We start from the raw sequence: 24,635 nt of genomic DNA, 5'->3' as shown, positions 1-24,635 counted from the left end.
GTTCTGTGACTCTGTGAGGCTGCGGTTGCGCGGCCCCTTTAAGAGCCCCCCCCCCCCGCCTTGCTCCGCGCGGCGCGCGCACCCACTTTCTCCCCTTCCGCCTTCTGGAGACTTCAAAGGGTTACAATGGAGCGCCGGCCCCGCCCACGCCCCGCCCCGCCAGCCAATGGGGCGCCGCCTACGCGGCGCCCCATTGGCTGGCGGGGCGGGGCGGGGGCGGGGCCGGCGGGAGGGGCGGGGCCTCGCTCGCCGCCCTCCCCGCCCTCCGCCGCCGCCGCCGCCGTCGCCGCCCGGCCCGGCCCAGCCCCGGGTAAAGTTTCCCCGCGAGCACATGACTCGCAATGGCCGCGGCCGCCGCTCGTTAAGCTCCCCCCCGGTTCTCCCCGCCTTACACCGCCTCGCTCCCCGTGGCTTCTCCGCCGCCATGCAACCACCACCGGGAGCTTCCCCGGTTTAAGGATCTCGGTGCGGAGCTCCCGTGATCAGGTAACGAGTGGGCCCCCCGTTGGTGGGGTGGGGGGGACGGCTCTTGGTGTGGCTCCGGTGCCGCCGCCCCGGTGCCTGGGGTTGGGAGCCGCTGCGGCGGGACCCAGCGCGTTGTGCCGGTGGGCGGGCGGGGGGGGCGGGCGGCGGTCGCCGCGTTCGCGGGGGTGCTGGGACCGGGGGAGGGTGGTCGGTGCCGTCCAGCCGTGTTCCCGGGACTACCCCACCCCCGGTTGGTCGGGGTGTCCCCGCCCCGGGAGGGGATACTGGGGGTCCTGCCCTGGTAGAGGCGTCTCAGGGGTCCCAGGGCTGTGGGTCCCCCCCCCCGGGAGGCGGCGCTGGGGATCCCCCTCCGGTAACCGGGGAATCCCGGAGATCCCCCTCGCTCCGTCTCGGTGGTGGGCTTCCTGCGGGGGGGCGAGGGCCCCCGCCCGCCTGAGGCTGCCGTGAGCCCCGGAGGGGCAGCGTTGCCCCCCACCCCCGTTCCAGATCGCGGCTTTCCCCCCGCCTCCTCCCGCCCCGGCCTTGGCGGAGCGGGGCCCCCCCGGTTACCGGTGCTGGGGGTCCCCTCTCCCGACACCGGCTGACCGTGCGCTCCCGAGCGGCAGCGCGGCCCCCCACCCCGGTGAGGGCTCGGGGCACCCCCGGCGCGGGGGCTGCGGTTCCACATCGCCCCGGGGGGGCCGCGGCACCGCCACGGAGCGCAGCGCTGGGGGTGCCCCCCCGGGAGAGCCGGGGCCCCCCCCTCCCCGGGCCGCCGGTGCGCTCAGCCACGTTCCCCCCGCTCCCCGGCGGGGGCGGGCATGGGGGGGGCCGGGGCCGCTTCCCCTTTTCGGGGTGCGGGGGGGCCGGGGCGCAGCCGGCGGGCGAGCGGGGCCGGGGGCGGCGGGGGCCGGGGTCCGGGGGGCGGGAGCGGCGTCTGCGGCGTTTCCTGGCCGGCGGGCGGAGGAAGCCATCGCTCTCCGCGGCTGACAGGGCGCTGGCGCGGCGGCGGGGCCGGGGGGGCCGGGCGAGGGGCGCCGGCCGCCACCTCCCCCGCCGCAGCAGATGCCCGGGGACGGCGGAGCCGCCGCGGTCCCCCGGCAGGCGGGGTGAGGCGGGGGGGGCTGCCCCACCGGGCGCTTCCCGGGCTGCAGCACCCTGGGTGGGGGGGGCCGGGCAGCAGCTCCCCAGGCTGGGAGGGGGGTCGTGGCGCAGAGCCCCTGCCCACCAGAGCCGCGGTGGCCCCTAAATCTGTGCCTCTGACCTTTGACCTCGTTGTGCGGTGGGGGCCATCCCGCAGCACAGCGGGGGACGCGGGGGCTGCCCCGCGGTGACCGCAGCGCTCCCCACCACGGGGGTGGCCGTCCCGCTTGGGGGTGCTGGGCAAGCGCCCGCCGGTCGCTCGGGGCGCAGCGCCCTGACCGTCGGCCTCCGCGCTGGGATTAGCGGGTGACGACTCGGTGGCTTAGCGGCCCCGCGGCCGCCACTCCCGGGCCATATGTCACCCGTGGGCCTCGCGCCCTGCCCTTGGGGGTAACCTTGCTGTGGCGCAGGGACACGCACGGCACCACGAGTGCTTGCACCGTGATGCCGGTGGGTCCCTGGCTCTTCATGTGCTGCTGCGCTTGTGCCCTCGGTGATGCCAGCGGGCACCGGGGAGGAGGGCAGGGCCTGCACCCCATCCCGTGCTGCCGGCGGGTGCCATATCCCAGCCGGGATGCCCGGCTTTGCTCGGCTGTCCTTGCACACCTGCCGTGTCCCCAGCGCTCGGTCTCCGTGCCGGCAGCGGCGTCACGGCTGCGGAGCCTGGGGAGGGCCCCGTGCCGCCGCCTGCCCTGCGGCGCTGGGATTCACCAGCTCCACGGCTCCGGCTCTATTTATAACCAGGAGGCTCTGGCGTGTCGACGTGCCACACTCGGCTGCGCCGGCCGTGGGCAGAGTGTGCCCTGGGCCGCCCACCTTGGGAACAGCCCCGCACCGGTGCCAGCGCTGCCAGCCTGGGCTCTGGGGTCCCCTGACCCTTTTTGGGGTGCTGCTGTGGAGCTTCGGGGGGGCCCTCAGCTGGCAGAGCTATGGGGCCCTCGCAGCGCATGCCCAGGGACCCCAAGCACCCACATGCGCCCCACACCATGGGGTACCCCTGTGCCAGGGTCCCCCGTGGCAGTGCCAGCTCGGGGCGGGGGGGGATGGGCTGCGGTGCTGGCAGGCGCGGGGGGGGCTGCGATCATATCTGCGGTGACACATGTGCTGATTACGGAAAATGGGTTAATCTCCCTGCGGCTGGAGGCGGCTTAGCGGGGGGTGGCTCGTGGCAGGGCCCGGCGAGGGGCCGCGTGCGCCCGCCTCGGCCTCCGCTGTTCCCGGCTGCGCCACAGCTGCGAGGCCGTGGCGGGGGGACATGGCACTGCCGCGCATCTGCACGCCCTCCTGCAGCGCCTGCAGCCAAGGGTGGTTTGGCTCCCCCAGGTACGGCAGATCCCAGCCTGGCCTGATCCCGGCTCCCGGGAGCCTGCCCAAGCCGAGGGCATGGTGCCACCAAATCCCGGTGTCCGGAGGTGTCGCGCGGCCGCCTGCCCGCCGGGTCCACCCACGCCAGCCGCGGGCGCCGTGTCCCGAGCGGCCCCGTGCCGCGGCCGGCGGCGCAGCCAGCTGCACTTGTCTGCCGGCTGTCGCCGAGCCAGAAAGGGCTGTCTGGGGCCGCGCTGTTCCCGGCACGCCGTTCCCAGGGCGCCGGCTGCGCGCCGCATCCAGGGCTAAAAACAACCGGGGGCTGCCGCGAGCGGCTGCTGTGCTGCTTCCCGGGAGTCTGGGGAGAACTGGGACAGGGCACTGCGAGACCACGATCCCACCCCGAAGCAGCACCCTGGGCTCGTCCCGAGGGCCAGGGCTGCACTGTGGGGTGGGAGCCGGGCTGGTCCCCCTCTCCATGGGCAGGCAGTGCCGGGGCGTTGTCCCCACGGTGCTGCGGGACCGTCCTGCAGTGCAGGGCTGGTCTGGGCACCGCTGGGGATTTGCGGCTGAGCCGGGCTGGCAGGCTCCTTCCAGGATCCAGTGAGCCGGCACCCGCGGGGCCAGGCAGCGCTGGTGCCGGTGGCAGCATGGCACAGCCGTGCCCGTCCTGGGGGCCATGGCGGGGGCCGGGGCACCTGTTCCCGCAGAAGAATGGCGCGTCTGGCGGCGGGTGCGGGAGGTGTAACCGGAGCGGCGCGTTCCCCGCGTAACTGGAGCTGGCCTGGCCGCGACAGGTGGAATTTCAGTTTGTGGCTCCCACCCGGCAGAGGGACGTGGGGGTGCTGGAGCAGGGACCCACGCCACGGGGCTGGCAGTCACTCCCTGGGGTGTCTGTGTGCCCCGCAGAGTGGGGCAGCCGGCACAGACACCATCCCCACCAGCAAGGCCGCTGTCCTGTGTGGGGTCCCTGGCCCTGTGTCTGTGCTGGTGGAAGCCGGGGTGGCCTGGCATGGGTCGCTGGCGCTGCCCAGGGACCTGTGCTGGGGCTGAGCAAGCCCCTGGGTGCACTTGCTGGCTCTTGGGAGTAGCTTGCGAGTCTTGGGGTCCACACCGAGCCCCAGATCCCCTTGAACGGGGGCTGTGGGCAGCCTCAGCTCTGGCACACACCGCGTGTGCCGCCGGCTCCGGCCCTGCCGCCGGGCTGGGCCATGATTCACGCCTGCCTGGGGACGTGAGAAACGTGACGGTGACTCACGGCCGGGATGCTTCGGGGATACGGGGAGGAGAGGGGGGGGTCTCGCTTAGCAGCCCTGACGGGGGGCACCTCGTGCCCCCGGTGTGACGCTGGCTCAGCCGGGGGTGCCGGGGTGGCCGGGTTCTCGGCCTCGCGTGTGAGGCCGCCCCAGGCTGGGTGCTGACAGCAGCGAGGAAACCGCAGGCTGCGACCGCACCGCGGCTCCGCGGGCGCTTCCTGCCCTGCCCGGGAGGCTGCCAGCCGAGCGGGGCCACCCTGCTCCCCCGGCTGGGGACACAGCACCCCCTCCCTCTGCCCGTGGGCCGCGGGGACGGCTGGGCGCCAGGGGTGTCCCTGGGACCTGTCCCGCTGAGGATGGGGGACATGGGGTGGCAGCCGCTCCTGCCAGATTTGGGGAGCAGAGTGGGCTGGCAGGAGGCTGGGGTGGTGGGGTCTGGGGTGGTGGTGGCGCCAGGGCAGGGGATTGGGGTGACAGGGTCTGGGGTGGCAGGGGAGCATGGTGATGGGGTTCAGGGTGGCAGTGGCACCAGGGCAGGGGATTGCGGTGGCAGGGTCTGGGGTGGCAGGGGAGCACAGTGGCAGGGTCTGGGGTGGCAGGGGACCGTGGCAGCGGGGCCGGGGCTGAACTGAAACCTGTGCCCCCCAGGAATCGAGAGTGGCGAGGGGAAGCTGCGGCCGGGAGCGCGGTGCCCGCAGGCATGACAGGAAGGGCTCGGTCACTCCTCACCGCCCCGCCAGGCACCCCCGAGCAGCCCCGGCCCTGCTTGTCCCCGCGGTGCCAAGGGGGGAACAGGGCGGTGCCCCCGCTCACCGGCGTGTCACATCCGGGCGCTGGCGCTGCCATCGCCGTGTACCCTGGCAGGAAGCGCGGCCGCGTTTGGTGGTGTGACGTGGGCACTGGGGGTGCTGCCAGCCCCGGGGGGTTCAGGGTGCCCGTGGGGTGGTTCGGGGGGGTGCTGCCTGTCCCTTTCGGTGGGCAGGGCTGGTAGCGGTCGCTGGGGAGGTGGGTGTCGCGGTGCTGCCGTCCCGGTGCGATCCCTGTCACTCTGCGGTTGGTGTTGGCCCTGCCAGGCGCAGGGGAGCGGGATGCGGTCTGTGGTCATGGCTGGGGGCTGCGTTTTCAGAAGGGGTCTCTTGGGGGTGTTGTGTCCACGCTGCCTGGCCTGAGCGCGTGGGGTGGGCTTTGTACCCCGGTTTGGGGTGGCGGGTGGCTCGGGCGGCCGTGGTCCCCCCAGCCGCGCTGCCACCAGCCCTGGGAATGGCTCCAGTCTGTGCGTCCAACCGTCCATCCGTCCGCTCCCCGGGGCCGCCCCCGGCTTGGGCGGGAGGTTCCTCGTGGCTGGGATTTGGCGCGGGCCCCACGGCCGTGTGTTCCACGGGGCTGGAGCCAGGCGCTGGATTCCAGGAAGCTCCGGGCCCCGTCCAGCTCCTGCCGGGGACTGGAGGAAAAGGCGTCGGGGAGGGCGAGCGCAGGCCCCTGGCCCCACGCTGGGGTGCTGTGGGAGCAGGGCTCGACCAGGCTGCCCAGGACCCGCATTTGGGACACTCAGGACCCCCCGGCTGGGGAGCAGCTGTGTGCAGGGGGCTGTGCTGGCACGGGGGGCCCATGGGGGCTCTTAGGGGTGCAGATCCTTCTGCCCATGGGGATGCACAGGAGGGGGGCCGGCCAGGCTCCCCGACCCTCTTGGCCACTGCTGGTTCTGTGGGGACATTGGGAAGGTGCCGGGGGGGGCAGCAGCCACCCGCTGGGGACAGGGTGTGTGGTGGCCGTGCTGGCCTTGCTTGGTCCCGGGGCAGGGGGGGCAAGAGGGGGTTTGAGTAATTGGGCCCCGGCATGGCTGGCGCGGTGCCCGGTGAGCACTTGGCACCGGCAAACATAAACGGTTCCTCCCGCGCCACCCTCCCCGCTGCACCCCCCCTCGGCCGGCACGGCTCGGGGGCCATGGTGTAGCTGGGGGGCCGTGGGCAGCACCGGGGGACCAGGGACCCTGTGACATCGTGTGGGGACCCCAAGCAAGGGCTGTCCCCTCCCTGGGGCTGAGCTGTGGCCCCTGTGCCCACACGGATGCTGACCCAGCAGCCGGCACCATGCCCCAGCGGTGCCCGTGGGAATCCGGCACACGCTGCAGTGCTTGGCAGGGCACCCCGTGACCCACCCCCAGCCACCCTTGGGTGCCCGGCTGGACCGTGGGTCTCCCTATGGGCGCTCCAGCGGGTCCCCACGGGTGGGGGGCAGCGCCGGGGCTGTGGGTGCCGGTGTGAGCTGGGAGGATGGGGGTCCTGCCTCCAGTGGGTGCACCCAGCTGTGTGCTGGGGGGGGCAGGCAGGGCCGTGCCCATCCCGGCCCCTCCCCAGTGCCTCGCCGGGCGGCCCAGCCTTGTTCCTCTGGATCCTTTTCCGCCTCCGCGGGGCCGGGAGCCAGCACTCTCGGCAAATAAACAGCCCCCGCCGGGCCCCGCGCCAGCGCTTAAATAAACAGCCAGCCTGGGATTGTGAAAGCCTCGTGCCCCCCTTCCCACCGCTGCCCCCCGCCCTGGCTTGGGCCGTGGGGTCCGTGCCCCGCCGGGCTGGCGTGGGAGCTGCCGGCACGGTCCGGCACATGGCACGGCGCGGGGGCTGCGCCGCAATGGGCAGAGCCCGAACCTGTGCCAGGCTGAGCCCCCGGGTGCTGGTCCGGGGGGGGTTGAGCCCCCTCCTGCCCTGGGCCGGGCGGCCGAGCCCCCTCCAGCTCGGTGCAGGTGTGGGAGGAGCGAAGCTGGTGGGGCAGCGCGGCCGTGACGGCAGAGCCGGGCTGGAGCGGAGCCACTGTCCTCAGGGGACCTCAGCGTGCCTGTCCCCTCCCTGGCTGCCTCGCAGTCCCCTGGGCTGGGGCAGAGGTTGCTGCCCCCCCCGGGACACCCTGTGCGCCCCTGCTCCCAAGCTGGGCTTGGGGAGCAGGTTTAGGGCCATCGTGTGGCTCCTGGCCCAAGGGGGTGTCCTGTGGGGCTGCAGTGTCCCCACGCTGTCCCCTTGTCCCCTGCCCACTAAGCCGGGATTAGTGACCTGCGCCTGCCGGCCCCGCTGGCCGTGGTGTTGTTAATCTGGGGGATTGTCGTGAACCTGGTTGGGAGCGCTGGGCCCGGCTGGCTGCGCCCTCCTGGGGCTGGGAGGGGATGCAGCCCCTGGCGGGGGGGTCTGGGGAAACTGAGGCACGGGTGGTAGATGCCACATCAGGGTGGGGACCGGGTGTCCCAGCCTCAATGCTAACCACGCTCTCTGCTCCCCCCCGCAGTGTCACAGGACCCAGTGCCACCAGCGAGGACAGCCGCTGGGCAGCGGGTCACCTGGGGTGCCCCATGCTCTGCTCGGCCCCCGCACCCCACGCCTGAGACCCCCCCCTGCACCAGAGACCCCCGCCATGGCCAGCAACAGCAGCTCCTGCCCCACGCCCGGAGGGGGGCACCTCAACGGTTACCCCGTGTCCCCCTACGCCTTCTTCTTCCCCCACATGCTGGGGGGGCTCTCGCCGCCCAGCACACTGGCCGGCATCCAGCACCAGCTGCCCGTCAGCGGATACAGCACCCCCTCGCCTGCCAGTGAGTACCGCGGCCCCGCGGCGGGGTGGGTGGGACCCCCAAGCGCCAGGGGTGTGTGTGGGGTCTGTAACCAGCGCCGGGGCAGTGGCACTAGCCGCTGTGTCCCTTGCCCACGGGGAGCTGTGTTTGGGGGGTACCGGCTCTTTGCCTGGTGGGAAGCAGGCGCTGAGCATGTACTCCTGTGTGTTTGTGTTGCTGCTGGGGAAACTGAGGCATAGAGCGGGCAGTAGCGCCCGACGGGGTGTGTGCGAGTTAATTGCTGCTGCGTCCGCCTTCGTTAATGGCTGTGTTTAAACCCCGGCTGTTAACGGCCCAGCTGGCCCTGCTTAGGGGCCGCTGCTTGTCACCGTCCCCGGCACCCACCGTGGCTGTGCCTAGGGGCTTGGCGGTGGCGGGGGACCGGGGAGGCCGATGCGGTGCTGCGTCCCCGCGGCGGCTCTTTGTTCGCCGTCGGCGCGGGGGCCGCGCGTGGGGGAGGCGATGAAGGCAATCATCGCGTCTGCTCCTGATTCAATTTCCCCCTGACAGGGTCGTCCATCACGGCCCCAGTAATCACCACCCCACCGCGCCGGCAGCTGGGAGCCGCGGGAGGTGGGCTCCCGGCCGCGGTCCTCTCTGCACCGCGACCCCAGCGTGCCTCAGTTTCCCCACACCCTTGCCGGGTGGCAGCTGCCAGACCCCTGCCCGTCCCCAGCGCCGCTGCGGATGGCCGCCTTTGCCTGTTCTCGCGCCGCGCCGGTGTGGGTGCCCCGCGGCACCCGCTGTCGGGGAGGCCCCCGTGGGTTGGGGTGTGGCGGGGGGCCCCCCCCGGCTCCTCCCTGGCCCCAGGGGACCGTGCAGGCCCAGGCAGGGCCAGCCCCGGGCGCTGTCCCCCGCCGGAACCACCCTGGCGGCGGTGGGACCCAGTGGGACCAGTTGAGCGACTGGGTGGCGGCGGGTGGGGCCTCTCCCCCGCGCCGGCTCTGGGGCCGTTCCCGCCGCACGGCGTGTTGGGAACGGGCTGGGGGGGCCCTGTCCTACCCCCCGGCTTCCCTGACACTGGGGATGGTGCCGGTGGTGACTGGGTGAACTGTGCCTCAGTTTCCCCTTGGCCTTCTCCAGTGGGGGGCCCAGGGATGCCAGGGGGGATGCAGGGAGAACTGGGACTGGGGGGGGCCCTGGAGGGGCCCGGTGCAGCCACCCCCTCCCTGCACATGTCCGTCCCTGCCGCCGGCCCACCCTTGCCAGATGTGCTGCAGCTGCGTGGCCCCAGGGCTGATCCGGTTTGGCCCTCCTGGGGGTGCAGATTCCCCGCCTGGGGTTCGGCTGGGTGCCCCACCGGCGCCGCGGCTGTTGGCCCGGGGACGTGGTGGCGTTGGAGCTGCGGAGAAGCCACTGGTGCCGCATCCAGCCCCCCCGGGGTGCTGTGTGCTTTGCCCCCGGCGCGGGGAAACGTGGCCTTCGTGGCACGAATCAAGAGCGCCCAGCAAAGGGGAAGCGAGCAGAGACATCGGGGACAGCCCTGGGGACCCCCTGGCACCGTCCCCCCCCAGCACAGCCCCCCCACAAGTGAGGTGGCTTCCCCTGGGCCCCTTTGTGGGGCATCCCTGGGTGGGCTGGGGGGGGTGGCGGGGGGCACCCAGGGTGAGCGTGGGGCCTCCGCATGCTCAGCGCTGCGTGTGAGCACGTGTGCGCTTGCATGGTGGGTGTGCACACGCGTGTGCGCTGCAGGGGTGGGATGGCGGGGTGTGCACAGGCGTGTGCGCTGCAGGGGTGGGATGGTGGGGTGTGCACACGCGTGTGCGCTGCAGGGGTGGGATGGGGGGTGTGCATACGCGTGTGTGCGCTGGGGCTGCAGGGGGGGGGTCCGTGTGCGTACTAAGTGTGCGCAGGGCCGAGCGCCTGTGCGAGGGGGTGTGTGTGTGCCTGTGGCGCGAGGCCGCCCGTGTCCCCGTGCCAGGTGTGTGCACGCGTGTCAGTGCGTGTGCCCTCGTCCCCATCCCTAAGGACTCCACTGTGGCCCGGCTGTCCTCATGGAGGGTCTCGGGGGGGCCATGAGGGATTCCTGCCCATTGCACCCACCCCCCGCCCGGGCTCTCCTTTCGCCCTGGTTCCCAGGCTGCTGGAAATGGGACCCCGGCTCGGCCCCCTCCCCCAGCAGCCAGGGCCCCCCCCGTGGCCCCGCTCTTGGCTGCTGGGCCGGGGGGCCCCGCGGCCGGGCCCAGCCTGTCACCCAACCCGCTGGCTCTGGTTTCCTCTGCGCCGCAGCCGCTCCCCCGCAGCGCCCCGTAATTAATTAATTTTTAAAAATTAATGAGCAAAACGTGCTCCCTGCAGGCTGGGGGCCTCAGGCGGGGTAGGGGGGGGGGGGGCGCTGCAGCGGGGCTGGGGGGCCCCGCTTGGGGCAGGGGATGGGGAGCTCCTGTGGGGTGCAGTGCTGGGGACCCCCCCATCCCCGCCTGGGGAAGATTGATGAGACCGGGCTGGGTGCTTGGCCCCCGCGCCTGGGAAAGCCCATTACGGCGGAGGTTTTCTATCACTGTCACGGGGACCGGGGGGAGCTGCCTGCGCCGGCCGGGAATTCGCCGCTGCGCTCAAAAGCCGCTGAAGGGGATAAATGGGGTCTTTTGAAGTGGGCGGGCGGGAGGGGGGCTGCGGGGGCCCCGAGGTGCCAGTGTGGGGATGGGGGGAAGGGGCCGGGGCTGGGCACCCTGTACCCCAGGCTGGGATGCGTGGGTTTGTGTGGGGGTCCCTGCCCACGTCCCGTTGTCTGCTGGGGCTGTGACCCTGCGCTCCCCAAGCTGACTCTGGGGGCAAGAGGGTCCCCAATGGCGTCCCCGTGGGCTTTGGGGCTGGGTTGCCATTGTGGTCATGGAGGGTATCTTGTCCTCCCCAGAGTATCGGCCACCCCATGAGTTGGGCCGGGAGATGCTGCCAAGGTGGGGGGCCCATTCTGGTGTCCCCAGGCTGGTGACGGGCTGTAGCGGTGGGACGGGGCACGTGGCGGGGCGTCCCCGTCCCCCCTCTCCCCGCAGGGCTGCGTGCGGGGCGCTCCCCTCGCCCAGTTCCTCTTGGCTTCTGCACTAAGACTTCGGGATTTTTAATCTCTGTTTCTTCCTGTTGCCGCCGTCGCGGGATGGGAAGCGCTGGCCGGCGGGACGGCCGCGGGCGTGCGTGCAATGCATGGCCGTGCCGCAGCCAAGCCGCGCGGTGCCACCGGCCCGCGTCCCCTCCGCCGTCCCCTCCGTCGCAGCCACATTCTTTCCAGCGCTGGTAAATGAGTCAAAGCAGACATTTGTCATGTTCGCTGCAGGAAGTTGGAGGAGCGCTGGGCTTTTGTTCAGAAACCTGCTGGCTAAGCAAAGCCTTTGACTTTCTATTATTATTTAAACAGGCGCTGCTGATCTGCTCTGTGCAGACACACACGCACACACATACACACACACACATGCCTCCCGGCCTTTTTCTTATTCTTTTCTGTTTTTCTCCCCTCTCCCCCCATCTCTTTGGGGAGGCAGATTGGAAATAAAAGTCAGGGCAGCCTTGGCTGCTCACTTAGGGCTGGGGGGGGGTTGCCAGCATGTGCAGGGCCGGTGCCGCCAGGAGGGTGCCCTCACGACATTGGGGTGCGTGTGCGTTCTGCCATGCGTGTGCGTTCTGCCATGCGTGCACACGCGCACAGCTGCTCGGGCACGCTCCCTGCTTGCCGCATGTGGCCGTGCAAGGTGGGCGTGCACAGCAGCACCCGCATCGTCCCATCGAGGTCTGGCCGCACGCGCGTGTGCTCGGACTCGGGTGGGTGTTCGGATGGACCCCGCAGCGTCCTGGGGTCTCCCTCGGTGGCCCCCCCAGGGTGGCAGAGGCTGCGTGCCAGGGCTGGGGCCCGCGGGGTGGCTGTGCCGGCGGTGCCGAGCTGCAGGAAGAGAGGGTGGGTGGGTGAGACTGTGTGGCAGGGAGGTTACCGGCGCGTCGGGGGAAGTGGCACCATTGGGGCTGCCAGTACCCGTCCTGCCAGCCCGGCCCTGTGGCCGCTGTCCCTGCTGGGGTGTGGGCAGCGGCGCCGGGCCGGCTGTGCCGTGTGGGATGAGGCCGTTCCGTGTGGGCAGCCCTGGGCTTGGGGGTGTCACCTCCCGTGGAGACCTGCGTGCATGGGCAGGGGAGGGGCGTGCGGCACATGGGCCACACGCAAACACACGTATGTGCAGTGGGGGTGTGCGCACACACGGGTACAATGGGGACACGCACACATGCTAACGTGTACATGTGTGTGGCTTCTGTGCCTGATGGGGGACACGATGTCACACACATGTACGTGTGTGCAGAAGGAATGCATACACATTATGTGCAGAAGGAATGCACACGTGTCTGTGTTTGCGGAAGGAATGCACACACACGTGTCCGTGTTTGCAGAAGGAATGCACACACATTATGTACAGAAGGGATGCACACATGTGTCCGTGTTTGCGGAAGGAATGCACGCGCATGTACATGCACACAGGCTGTCCCATGCACTGCAGGAATTTGCACACATACACACATGGACCCCCCCGTGCAATGGCGCAGCAGGAACACGCGTGGGCCCATCTGCAGCGGGGGACGCAAACAAGCGCGTACCTCGTCGTGCAGCGGGAACACGCGTGCACACGCGTGCACACGCATGCACACATATGTGCCCACACGAACACACAGGCCCCTCGGGGGGGGCGGCCGGGGGTCAGGGCGAGGTGAGCCCTTCCCCACCGGGTTCACCAGCAGTTCACCCGCATCCCATTAAGCAAATGAGCCGCGGCCGCCGGTGGGCCCCGGGCAGCCCCCGGCCCCGCGCGGCCGTGTCCGGTGCCGGCCGTCCCGGGGAGGAGGAGGAGGAGGCGGCGGCCGGGGCGGCCCCGCGGCGCGGAGCGGGTTAAGGCTGTGGGGAGGCGGCTGGTGTCGGGAGGGACCGGGGCTGCCGGAGCCGCAGAGCCGGCGGGGCTGCGCCTTCCTCCGCTCCCCCTCCTCCTCCTCCTCCTCCTCCTCCCGCCGCCGCCTGCCCGGGCGCGGAGCGGAGCGGCGGGGCCCCGCTCCCCGGCCATGGCAGCGCGGCCCGGGGCGCCCCGGGGGCCCGGCTGCCGCGGGGGGGGCCGCTGACCTCCCGGGGCCGCCCCCGCCGCCGGACCGGGGGAGCCGCCCCCGGCGGCCCCGGGCCATGTACGAGGGTGCGGCGGTGGCGGGGCTGCCCCCCGGCCCCTTCCTGCGGATGGATTTCTACGGGCCGGGCCGGGGCTGTTTGCTGCCGGAGCGCGGCCCCCCCGCGCCCCGCGGGGCCCCCCGCCGCCCCCCGCCCTGGAGCAGCTCCGGCCGCTGTAGGTACCTGCGTCCCGGGGGCGGCCGGGCCCCTCGCCGCCGCCTCGGGCCGGTGCTGGAGCCCGCCCGGGGGGGAAGAGCAGCCCCGAGCGGGGGGGATTGCGGGGGTGGGCGCGGGGTGATGGGTGCTGGGGGCTCGGCCATGGGGCGGGGGCGCTGAGCTGGGTGCTGAGCCCAGGGGGGTGCTGGGCTCAGCCTCCCCGGCCCAGTGCCCTCCATCTCTGGGCCGAGCTCTGCGCAGATGCCGCCGGCTCGGCCATAAACAACCCTTGTCCTATTTCGGTGAGATCTGGGACGGCCGGGACCGGGGCTGAGCCCGGTGAAGGGGGGGCCGGGGCGCCCCTCGCACCCCCTTCTCCCGAGTGGGCTCCCCCGGCAATGTCGCTCCCTCCTGCTAAGGGCTCCGACAAAATCCAATTAACGGCAGAGCCGCTGCGCCTGCTGCTGCTGCAGGGCCGAGGCGGGGGAGCACCAGCGGGGGCCCTGCTGGGGATCGGGGTGTCCCCTTGGGCCGGGGTGTCCTGGGTGCTGATGTGGGACCCGGCTGGTCCCGCTCCCGCTGGCAGATCCTGCGCGGTGTCCCTGCGGGGCCACAGCCTGGTGTCCCCCACGGGTCCCCCACCGTCCTTGGGGACAGGCAGCCCCGTGCTCTGTGCAGACGGGGGGCACGTACGGGCAGCTCCGTGCCGTGGTGGGAACAGGCAGGGGCATGGGCAGCGCACCGGGGGGCTGCCACCCCATGGGGGACACGGGGTCCTGCTGTGCTTTGTGCCCACCCTGTGGGGCTGGGTGGGCTGCAGGGGGTCCCGTGCCCCCGCAGCGGGCGGCCGGCTGGCTGGCCTGGCGCCCAGTGGCCAGGGGCAGCGATAACGGCCTGGGGAAAGTCCTGCCGGGCTTGGTAGGACTTTCACCCCGATAAGGGCTGTGGGGGCTGCCTTGTCCCTGGGGGGGTCAGTGGGTCCCTCTCCCTGCTGCTGGTTCCCCCATCCCGGCGCGGTGCCCGGTGCTGCTCGGGGGGTGTGTGGCCGTGGCCGCTGCGGTCTCGCTCCCCCCATTGTCTCGGGGCCGCTCGACCTTTCCGCTGGCATCGGGCGCGAGCGCGGCGCGAGGGGCCTTTGTCTGCAGCTGGGGACGGCGCGGGGCTGCCGGGGGGCCTCCCGCCGCCTCTGTGAGGGGGGTGCTGCCTTCAGAACCCCCCAGCAGGCAGCATGCAGGCAGGGGCTGTGCTGGTGGGTTTCGCACCGTCCCCTTAGCACAGGGCTCCCCTGGATCCCATTTGGGCCGTGCTGTGCTGAGCAGGGTGGCCGGGGGCCATTGTCCCCCCTGTACCCCGTGTCTTGCGAGAGAGGGGGGGCTGCCTATCCAGAACCCCTTCCCCGAGCGCTGCAGCTGGCTGGGCAGCTCTGGGTGGACGCGCGACCCCCGGTGCTGCGCGGGGCCCCTTCCCAGGCCAGGGCATCTCCAGGCTCTGGTCACTGTGACCGTGACTCGGTGGACACGTGAGCAGCGGGTGCTGGCGGGGATCCCTGGCAGGGTGCCCCACTCCCTACGTCACACCGAGGTGCCGTGTCTCCCCAGCCCAGGGTGCCAGCCTGCGGTGCTGCTGGTGGCAAAGGTGCCGTGCCTCAGTTTCCCCAGAGACGGCTGTGGCTGCGGCTTGGCTGTGCCCGGTGGGGCTGGCCGTGGGGTGCTGGCTGCTGGCCCGGCGCTGGCGCTGCCAAGCCCGCCGGGACGCCGTCTCGCTGGCGCGGGGGCAGAGCCACTCCCCAGGGCCTGGGGCTGCCGCCACGCCGCAGCTGGGGAAACCGAGGCACGAGGTGGTTCCCAATGGCTTGCAGGAGCCCACCGAGGCCGCGGGTACCCTGTGGCTGTGTGGGTCCACGTGCTGCCGGTGGTTTTGTGGGGTGCTGTGGGGGTCTCAGGGCGTACGATGGCTTGTGTGTGTACACGCGGTGGCCCCACCGTCCCCTCACGTTAGCCGCGCTCTGTCACCACAGTGGCACGTACCAGCACAGTGCTGTGGCACGGGGTGGGTCAGGGTGGTGGAGACCCCGGGTGCTGGCAGGGGACAGGACCCCCGGATCCACCGGGCAGGGTGCCCCATGGGGACCAGCGGCATGTGGGCATGGCCGGGCACCCCATGGCTCTGGGCTCCCGGCCCCATTGCTCCCAGGACCTCCTTTCCATGCAGGTTCCGCGGAGATGCAGGAATTTGGGGCATGTGGGATCCTCACCCACAGGAAAGCCCTGGGCGGGTGCCCACCCTCCGTGGGGCTGTCCCGCCCAGCGTGGCACCCCGTGCTGCCCCGCCGTGTCCCCTTCCTTGTCCCCTGCTTGCGTCCTGTCCCCAGCTCTGGCCAGGGAGCGAAGGCCGGTTGGTGGTGGGGGTGGCGGCAGCCCGGACTCCTGGGTCCCCCCCGCACTTGGTACACGGTGGGGCCCCGCGGGCGCTTTCCCACGCCGGGGCGGGTTTTTGGGTGTTGGGGTGCCCCGGGGTCCCTTGGCGCGGGCAGGAAGCGGCCGGCGGGGCCGCGGGCGGGGGCGGCGCGTTGGCCCGGGGATGCTGGCGGATGCTGGCGGAGCCGCAGCATCTGGTTTGCAGCTGGGGCTCCTCGGAACAGGGGGACACACACACACACGCCTGGGCCCCTCCTGTTCCAGGAGGAGATGGGGCTGGGGGAGGGGAGGGAGCCCGGACGCCTGGGTCCCTGGTGTCCCCAGCTGGCCCCTCAAGCACCCAGCCCCATAGGAGCGGGGTGGGGGGATTGCACCCATGGTGTGTGCTCAGCACCTTTGGGTGCTGCTCTGCACCCTCTCCTTGCCCTGACGCCACAGTGAGGGGCTCCGGGGGGGCTGGCTGTGCCGTCCCCGCCGGTGGCACCGCGGTCCCTTGGCAGTGGCTGCGGTGGCGGGGGATTCCCGTGGCGCTGGCGCAGCCGGGGACACCAGCGTGCGCCGGCGCGGGTGGGGAGAGCCGCATCCCATCCCCGCCCCCCACCCCGAGCGCATCAAAATCTTGTCAAATCTGCATTTTGCGAGTGCAGCTCTCCACGAGGAAGTTCTTAAATTATATAAAAGAGGCGATAAATTATGGACGACGTTCTCTCAGTCACTTTAATGGCTCCGCTCCCTCGAGTGGCAGCGGTGATTTATTCAGTGCCGCCCTGGGAAGTGCTGCCCGGCTCGCTCGCCTCCCGCCCCGCACGCTTGCATCCCCCCCCTTGCACCCCCGTATCCCCCCTGCACCCTCATGTCCCCCCCCTGCACCCTCGGATCCCCCCCCTGCACCCTCACCCGTCCCCATCAAGCAAGGGGCCAGGTGTCGTGGGTGGCTTTGTCCCTGTTGTCCCCACTCCCTGGCCTCATCCAGGGACCCCAGCCGTGCTGGGGCCCCCCCACCCCTCATGCATCACCCCCCAAGCCCCACCGCCCCCCATGGGACCCCTCCTCAGCTCAGCCCTGGGGTGGGTGCCCTGGCCGGGGCCTCTCCCCGCAGCACCCCGGCCCCGGGGCCCTTTTCAGGGGCCCTTTTTGGGGCGCAGGGGCCGGCGTCATGGGGGGGGGGGGCAGGTTCCCCCACCGGGCCGAGCCTTTAATATCCTGTTTGACTGGTTCGCTTGGCTCCGCTGCAGAAAAACATTCACAAACATCCCGCAGGAGCCGGGGAGCACTTAACCCCTGCCTGGCTGCACCCCGCAACGGGGGCTGGCACCCCAACCGCGCTGCGCCCCCCGTGCGGCCGGGGCTGCGCCGGGGCGGGGGGACGGGGCTTGTCCCGGCGGGCTTGAGCCCTTTCTAGGGGGGCGGGGGGTGCGGACGTGTCTCACGGGATTTTGGGGTGCGGGTGGCGCTGGTGGGGCCGTTGCAGCACGTGGTGGCCAGGGGCCGCGTGTCGCGGGGGCGAGGGCAACGCTGCCCTCAGGGACATCCTGTGCCGGGGGTGCCACCAAGCCTGTCCCCTCCTCGGGGGGGCCCTGCCTTTGTCCCTGGGGTGCCGGGTGCAGCGGGCAGCCCCCCGGAGCCGTGCACACGCGTGTGCCCACGCGTGCGAGCGAGTGTGCGGCGCCGGCGCCGCCCGCGCGGGGGGCTCCTGGGATTCCGCCTTTTTTCTTTTCTTTTTTTTTTTTTTTTTTTTTAATTTCTTTTTTGTCTGCCTGAATTCCACATCGTCTCCGTGGCCTGGAAATGTCAAGTTGCATCTTCCCGGCTCACGTCCTCTCCCCACCGGCCCCGTGCGACCCGGGGTGGGGTGGGCAGCTCTGGGGGGGGGGGCGTTGGGACCACCGGACGCGGGGTCCAGCCCTGGCACTGCCGGGGGGTGCGGGATGGGGGTCCAGCCCTGGCACTGCTGGGGGGTGTGGGATGGGGGTCCAGCCCTGGCACTGCCGGGGGGTGCGGGATGGGGGTCCAGCCCTGGCACTGCTGGGGGGTGCGGGATGGGGGTCCAGCCCTGCCTGGGGGGGGGTCTCCATGAGCGCTGCTGTTTTCCCCGCAGCCGTCGAGACGCAGAGCACCAGCTCGGAGGAGATCGTGCCCAGCCCCCCCTCGCCCCCCCCTCTGCCCCGCATCTACAAGCCCTGTTTCGTCTGCCAGGACAAATCCTCCGGGTACCATTACGGGGTCAGCGCCTGCGAGGGCTGCAAGGTGAGAGCTGCCAGCGTCACACGCCGCGATGGGGACGGTCCCTGCGGTCCCCGGGCTGGGCGCTGACGGGACTTTGGGGGTCCCCAGGGTTTCTTCCGCCGCAGCATCCAGAAGAACATGGTGTACACGTGCCACCGGGACAAGAACTGCATCATCAACAAGGTGACGCGCAACCGGTGCCAGTACTGCCGCCTCCAGAAGTGCTTCGAAGTCGGCATGTCCAAGGAGTGTGAGTGTGGATGGGGACGGGATGGGGACGGGATGGGGACACCCTGCTGGGGTGCAGTGGGGGTTCCAGGCACGTCGGGCGGGAGGGATGGAGCGTCCCCCTGGGATTGTGTCACGGCTTTCCCGTTGCCCAGGCAACGCGTGATGGATGATGGCAGAGACAAATGACGCTGCCGAGGCCTCCCGGTGTCTCCGTGCCAGTCGTCGCGGTGCCCGCTGGCCCCCCGGTGTGGCCGGGGGTGGGTGACCGCAGGCGGTGGCTGCTGGGGCACAGCTGCCACCCCAAGTTCTGCCCCATCTGCCTGCCCTTGGGGGACCGGGGACCCCCTGGGATGGGGCTGATGGATGCTGGGGGGCTGAGTAGCGTTGGGAGGGGGGGCTCAGCAGCTCACTCTGCACTTGTTGGGGGGGGTCCGGAGGCTGATGTGGCCCCCATCGCTGCCACCTTGGGGTCGCCCCATGTCCCCGTGATGAACGCAATGTTCAGCTGCTGTTTTCTCTCCCTGGGGTTTATCTCTGCTCTGTCGGCTTTGCAGCACAGAGCTGAGCACTGTCCCCATGGCCAGGCCTGCCATGTCCCCCCCCAGCTGTGCTGTCACCCCGAATTGCCTCTTAAGACTTGAGGGGGGGGCTTATCTGAAAGCTCTGCTGGCCGTTTTTCACCATGGCTGGTGGCAGGGTCCCCATCCCGCCCTGGGGGGACAGGGGCCGGGTGGCAGCGGGGCCGGTGACGCTGACCCCCGTTGTCCCTGCAGCCGTCCGCAATGACCGGAACAAGAAGAAGAAGGACGTGCCCAAGCCGGAGTGCTCGGAGAGCTACATCGTCACGCCCGAGGTGGAGGAGCTCATCGAGAAGGTGCGCAAAGCCCACCAGGAGACCTTCCCCGCCCTCTGCCAGCTCGGCAAATACACTACGGTGAGTTTTGGGGGGGTCCTGGGGGTGTTGGGGAGCGTGGCCACCTCCCCCCCTGCTCCGTTTCATCACCCCCTAAATTCCGCTGTAGAAAAACAGCTCGGAGCAGCGAGTCTCGCTGGACATCGACCTGTGGGACAAGTTCAGCGAATTGTCCACCAAGTGCATCATCAAGACGGTGGAGTTTGCCAAGCAGCTCCCCGGCTTCACCACGCTCACCATCGCCGACCAGATCACCCTCCTCAAAGCCGCCTGCCTCGACATCCTGGTGAGAGCGGGGACAAGGACAAGGGGACGGGGCAGGGAAGGGGACGCCAGGCTGAGCCCCCCCACCCCGTCCCTTTCCCCCCACCCAGATCCTGCGGATCTGCACGCGCTACACGCCGGAGCAGGACACCATGACCTTCTCGGACGGGCTGACGCTGAACCGCACGCAGATGCATAACGCCGGCTTCGGGCCGCTCACCGACCTGGTGTTCGCCTTCGCCAACCAGCTGCTGCCGCTGGAGATGGACGATGCGGAGACGGGGCTGCTCAGCGCCATCTGCCTCATCTGCGGAGGTGGGTGCTGGGGGGGGCAGGGGGTGCAGGGACCCTCCCGAGCACCCTGGCGGACCTGCCCGGCCCCTCTCCCCAAATTGTGCCATCGTGGTCACCCGGAGCTGGGCTGTGTCCATGGTGGGGGGATGATGGGACCTGTGGTGCCCCCCATAACCGTTGTGTCCCTCCCCAAAACCACAGACCGCCAGGACCTGGAGCAGCCCGACAGAGTGGACAAGCTGCAGGAGCCGCTGCTGGAGGCGCTGAAGGTCTACGTGAGGAAGAGGAGGCCCAACAGGCCCCACATGTTCCCCAAGATGCTGATGAAGATCACAGATCTGCGCAGCATCAGCGCCAAAGGTGAGCTCTGGGGTGGGAAATGGCTGCATTCCTGCGGCTCCGTGTCCCCTGAGAGCATCCGTGGGGGGGTCCAGGTCCCTCATCCTTCCCCAGGGCACAGCATCCTCCGGAGGGCACAAAAGAGGGGGTACCCGCCTCCAGGGACGCTGGGGATGTGGCCGTGTCCCTTGTCCTCAGCACCCAGCGATGAGCAATAGTTGGGGGGGGGGGCTGGTTTGTGGGGGGGTCCCTGTTTGGGAATGCCCTGCAGACCCCCCCACCCTTCCCGCAGGCGCCGAGCGGGTGATCACGCTGAAGATGGAGATCCCGGGCTCGATGCCGCCCCTCATCCAGGAGATGCTGGAAAACTCCGAGGGTATGGACACACTGGGGGGGCAGCCGGGCGGCCCCCGCGCAGGCAGCCTGGGGCCCCCCCCGGGCAGCTGCAGCCCCAGCCTCTCGCCCAGCTCCAACCGCAGCAGCCCGGCCACGCACTCGCCGTGACCCGCGCCCGGCGTGCACCAGGACACAGCCCGGCACGCCGGCACACGGGGGGGACACCCTGCGCCCCGGCCCTGGCTGCAGCCCCCCCCCGGGGCGGACTCCTCGCCGGCGCAGCCCCAGGACCCCCCCCCGCTGGAGCAGACCCCGTGGGGACCCCCCAGACCCCCCCGCAGCCCCGGGCGAAGCGCGTTGGTTGAGTCACATTTCAGGGGCGCGGGGGCCTCGGCCGCGGCCCCGGGGACACCCCCGGCCCCACCAGCACCAGCACACACGGGATCGCGACCACCGAGCCAACCCCCCCGCCCCCCCGGCCCCGTCCGGCGGGGAGGACTCGGCCAGACCCCGCACGCCGAGGAAGCAGAGTCATTTAAAAGAGAAAGAAAGCAAAGTATATATATATAAATATCTATAAATATCTATAAATACGTTTTAAAACCTTTGTAAAAGTTTGGAGGGGTTTTTAGGCCTGTGCAGGTGGAGGGGGCACGGTGGTGCTGCCGGGGGAGGGGTGGGGGGGTTGAGGTGGGAAGGGGGCACACACGATTTATTATTATTAAATTTTTTTTTTTTGGTCGTTGTTGAGATTTTAGTGGTTTTAGAGTTGGGGGGCGCTGGGCAGGCCCTGCTCTGGCCCCCCCGCCGGGGTGGGGGCTGCGGGGGCACGCGGTGATTTCGGCCCCGGCCTCGCGCCTGCAGGAAGGGGGTTGGGGGGGGCCCGGCCCTGCCGGCACGGGGAGGACGGGGGGACGGGGGGGGCTGGCTCCAGAATAAAGTTTATTTATTCTAGTGCCCGGCTCGTTCTTGCTGTGGGGACACCCAGGGGAGGGAGGACACCTCGAGGCTTAGCCGGGGGAAGTCTTTGCTGCAGGGAGGCACCCGAGACCCCCCCCACCTGTTGTCCCTGTCTCTGCCATCCCCCAAGGTGAGGCTGGGGCCTTTTGGGGTTCCCCCCAGCACCCCCAAAGCTCTGCCCTTCCCGGCCACTACACCAGAGCCCTGATGAATTAATTGGTGACACTCCTGGGTCTGGGGGCAGCTCTGGCCTCTCCCCGTGCTGGCTGGGGGGGCAGCGAGGGGTCAGGGATGGGACCTGCTTGTTTTCCGTTTGTCCGTGTTTTTTTTCCAGCAGCTGCCGGGTGAGGCCCATCCGCTGCCCACAACAGGAACCGGGGCACCGCGCGGTGAGAACGGCCACAGCTCGGTGCAGCGATGGCTACACGGTCAGGTCCCCCCGCGCCGGGCTGGCCTTGGGGTGACACGGCTCCTCCGCGGCCCCCGCTGGCTGCCCCGGGGCCGGTCCCCGCTCCTGCGGCCGGTGGCAGCACCCGCCGCCCCGGGCCGAGGGGGGACCCTTGCGCAGGAGGTGGGCGAGCTCGGCCAGGCTGAGCAGCGCCGACACCAGCCCCACCACGAAGTAGAAGTGGATGAAGACGGTTTTCTCGGTGGGGCGGGAAACGAAGCAGTCGACGCGGTGCGGGCAGGGCCGGCGGCGGCAGACGAAGAGCGGCTGCACCCTGAAACCGTAGAGCAGCGCCTGCCCCAGCAAGAAGGCCAGCTCGGCCGCGATGCGCGCCACCACGCTGCCCACGTAGAAGGGCTGGAGGCGGCGGGCGCGCTGGCCTTGGGCCCCCCCGCGCCCCGGTTTGGCCGCCTGGTGCACGGCGAAGATGACAAAGAGGGCGGCGGGAGCCGAGAGCACGACAACGTGGAAGACGAGGAAGCGGTAGTGGGAGATGGGGAAGGCGGCGTCGTAGCAGACGGGTTTGCAGCCCGGCTGCTGGGTGTTGCAGACGAATTCCTCCTGCTCGTCCTCGAAGACGTCGCTGCCCACGGTGGCCAGGACCAGGATGCGGAACAGGAGCATCACCACCAGCCAGAACCGCCCCACCATGGGCGAGTGCTCCTGCACCGCGTCCAGCAGCGAGCTCAGGAAGCCCCACTCGCCCATGGCCGCGCTGCAGGAGCAGGGTCAGCGCTGGGGGGGACGCCGTGGCCGTGAGGATGGGCCCCAGCACGGGCCCCCCGCATCACCACCCACTATGCTGAGTCCAAATCCATCACACCATCCCTGCTCGCAGTGCCAGCCCAGCTCATCCCTGTCACCAGTGTCCCCAGGCATCTGCTGTGCCCCAGGACTCACTCCCTTTGGAGATGGGTCCAATGACACCAGCCTGGACAGGACCAGCAGGGTCCCCATCCCTTGTGTCCCCCCAAGACTCTTCCAGCCCCCCCCAGCCCAGCCTGTTGGCATCTCTCCGGTACCTGCGCAGGCTGCAGTCCACGATGTGCCAGCGCCTGTCCAGGGCTGTCCGGACTGTCTGGTCCCTTGTCCGGCTGGGCTGGGCTGACTGTCCCACAGCCACGCCTGGAGTCCTTTTAAAGAGACAGGGCAGCGCGGGGGCGCCCGGAGGGGCGGGAGGGGCTCAGCTCTGCCGGGGGGGGCCTCAAGGACAAACGCTGCTCTGGGGCCAGCAGCTGCCTGGGGTGTGGGTTGGTGCAGGGGACAGCAGCCCCCCCGTGCAGAAATATCCATGTGCCTCTGTCACCCCAAACCCCCAGGGTCTGGGAGTACAAAGCCACAACACAGCCCCCAAAAGGCCCCCCCAGCACTGGCATCGCCTCCCGGGCAGAGCGTGGTGGTCTTTGTGCCTCAGGTTCCCTTTCTGGTAACAGAGCCCTGGGCGATGTGGGGCATGCTCAGGCCCTCCTCACTCCCCAGGGACCATATAATCACAGGATCATTTGGGTTGGAAAAGCCCCTCAAGATCATGGAGTCCAACCATGTACCCCCCCCGGCACTGCCCCATGTCCCTGAGAACATCTCCCTCTGTTCAACCCTCCAGGGATGGTGACTCCAGCACTGCCCTGGGCAGCCTGTTCCAATGCCCCACAGCCCTTTCCAACACCCCACAGCTCAGCTCCCCCCTCCAGCAGCACTCAGCATCCCCAAGGCCCCACTGAGGGACATTGAGGGATGGAGAAAATCCTGCCATAGGCACCTTGGTACATTATGTCTGTGTCACACAGCTCTATATATACATTTGGGGTGACGCTGGGGTTACAGGAGCAGCTACGCAGCCAGCGCGGAGCAGCCGTGACCTCCCCATTTGCTGCACAGGTCGCGACAACTCGGTTCTCCGGGCACGCTTGCAGCAAGGAGAGCTGTAAATAGCAGCAGCCCCTCTGCGGGGACGCGCCAGAGACACTCTCCAGAGCTCGGCAGTGGAAAATCTGACAGCACTTTCCACACTTGACTGGGTTCCAAGCAAAGCACCTCAGTGGCACCGATAGTGCCCATGGCCGGGGGGCGTCCTGAGGCTTGGCAGTTGGTCCTTGTCCCCTGGTGCCAGCACAGAAGCGGGACCTGGGGTAGAAGGTCTACACCAGCCCTAGAGCCCGATCAGGCCCTGGCACAAGCTCTGCAATGGTGATTTTTGTGCCAAAATTGCCCCGATGGTCGCTTGCTCCTGAGAAAATCAGAGCTTCAAGGACTTACCACGAAGACAGACAACTCCTGAGCTGGCGCAAGGCAAAACGAGGTGAACAGGCAGATGAGGACAACTCCTTTATTGAAGAAAGCTTGATAAAAAACATTAATGACACATCAATATTAAAAAGGACAAACTCAGGACACAAAGAAAAACATTGAAAATATTCACAGACAGTCGAGAAATATCCCTCAGTGCTATTGAAATGGCTCTATGAAAAGCAAAACACGACTAGATCAATACTCCAGTGAAGCACAAAGGGGAAGGTGATGCTTCCCTTCTTCTGAGGAGCCTGAGCGCTGGAAGGTCTGACCATCCCGTGACATTGAGGTGACAAACAGGCCTCACCCCGCAGGGCAGCGCTGAGGGTGTAGAAGCTGCAGGGAAGTTCTTTGTCCCCAGGAACAGAGGCAGAAGCTTCGTGCTGCCAAGAACTGCAGCGGAGAAGCTCAACACGAGGGAACCCGCCGTACATCGGAATAACCAACCGGCTTTTCCTGCAGGTTCCCACAGATCAAAGATTTTTGGGTGAGGAACGTCTGTCCCGCCGCTGTCCTTCTCTCCAAGAGCCCGTCTTGCTCAGCTGGCACCGCAGACGCCCGTCCAGCTCTTCAATGATACAAAGTGCTGGCAGCCACGAGCGTCTTGTACCTGAAGACAACCCCTGGGCTGAAGGAGCTGAACACGGGGTTTCTTGGCAGCCGGACAGAAGATAAAAGTGCCAACGCTGAGCAGAGTGTGGAGACAAGTCCGCGCAAACCTCCAGCGTTAAGTCTGAATTTAAAAAACTCAAAGGTTAAAACTCAGCACGGCAGAGGTTGAGCAACAGGGGCTTGCACAGGCATAAAACTGCAAAAGGGAAAGGAAAACAGCAGCATGGAGCTCTAAATGCCTGTGCTGCACTTCTCGGG

The 24,635-nt window shown here is 69.5% G+C and overlaps 2 protein-coding genes across 3 annotated transcripts; one reads left to right on the top strand and one right to left on the bottom strand.

Moving 5' to 3' along the window:
* Nucleotides 1-261: 261 nt before the first annotated feature.
* RARA (retinoic acid receptor alpha) lies at nucleotides 262-20,722 on the top strand. Of its 2 annotated transcripts, XM_065651204.1 has the most exons (9): nucleotides 262-486; nucleotides 7,443-7,746; nucleotides 17,564-17,712; nucleotides 17,800-17,941; nucleotides 18,696-18,856; nucleotides 18,945-19,121; nucleotides 19,210-19,414; nucleotides 19,595-19,753; nucleotides 20,025-20,722. In XM_065651204.1, exons 2-9 carry the CDS (start codon nucleotides 7,569-7,571, stop codon nucleotides 20,234-20,236), a joined length of 1,383 nt encoding a protein of 460 aa, XP_065507276.1. In that variant the 5' UTR covers nucleotides 262-486; nucleotides 7,443-7,568; the 3' UTR covers nucleotides 20,237-20,722. The 2 variants fall into 2 exon arrangements, with proteins under 2 accessions (XP_065507276.1, XP_065507277.1); XM_065651205.1 differs by lacking the exons at nucleotides 262-486; nucleotides 7,443-7,746 and adding an exon at nucleotides 12,759-13,067.
* A 297-nt stretch (nucleotides 20,723-21,019) lies between these two features.
* Nucleotides 21,020-22,562, bottom strand: GJD3 (gap junction protein delta 3). Its single transcript, XM_065650817.1, is given in 6 exon segments — nucleotides 21,020-21,040; nucleotides 21,327-21,417; nucleotides 21,419-21,481; nucleotides 21,483-21,583; nucleotides 21,585-22,191; nucleotides 22,499-22,562. Coding segments are annotated over 5 exon segments (876 nt in total). The 5' UTR covers nucleotides 22,185-22,191; nucleotides 22,499-22,562.
* Between the last annotated feature and the right edge of the window lie 2,073 nt (nucleotides 22,563-24,635).

The sequence above is a fragment of the Caloenas nicobarica genome, chromosome 24, assembly GCF_036013445.1.
Source record: "Caloenas nicobarica isolate bCalNic1 chromosome 24, bCalNic1.hap1, whole genome shotgun sequence".
In the NCBI taxonomy this organism is placed as follows: Eukaryota; Metazoa; Chordata; class Aves; order Columbiformes; family Columbidae; genus Caloenas; species Caloenas nicobarica.
Note: the sequence above shows the minus strand (reverse complement) of the source record. Positions and strands in the feature narration are given on the sequence as shown.

What these genes read in the sequence shown, in the direction of transcription:
- RARA (XM_065651204.1), top strand. Translation starts at nt 7,569, where the DNA reads ATGGCCAGCAACAGCAGCTCCTGCCCCACGCCCGGAGGGGGGCACCTC. An exon ending in AGCTCGGCAAATACACTACG is followed by an intron (nt 18,857 to 18,944) that starts GTGAGTTTTGGG and finishes ATTCCGCTGTAG; the next exon opens with AAAAACAGCTCGGAGCAGCG. An exon ending in GCGCAGCATCAGCGCCAAAG is followed by an intron (nt 19,754 to 20,024) that starts GTGAGCTCTGGG and finishes CCCTTCCCGCAG; the next exon opens with GCGCCGAGCGGGTGATCACG.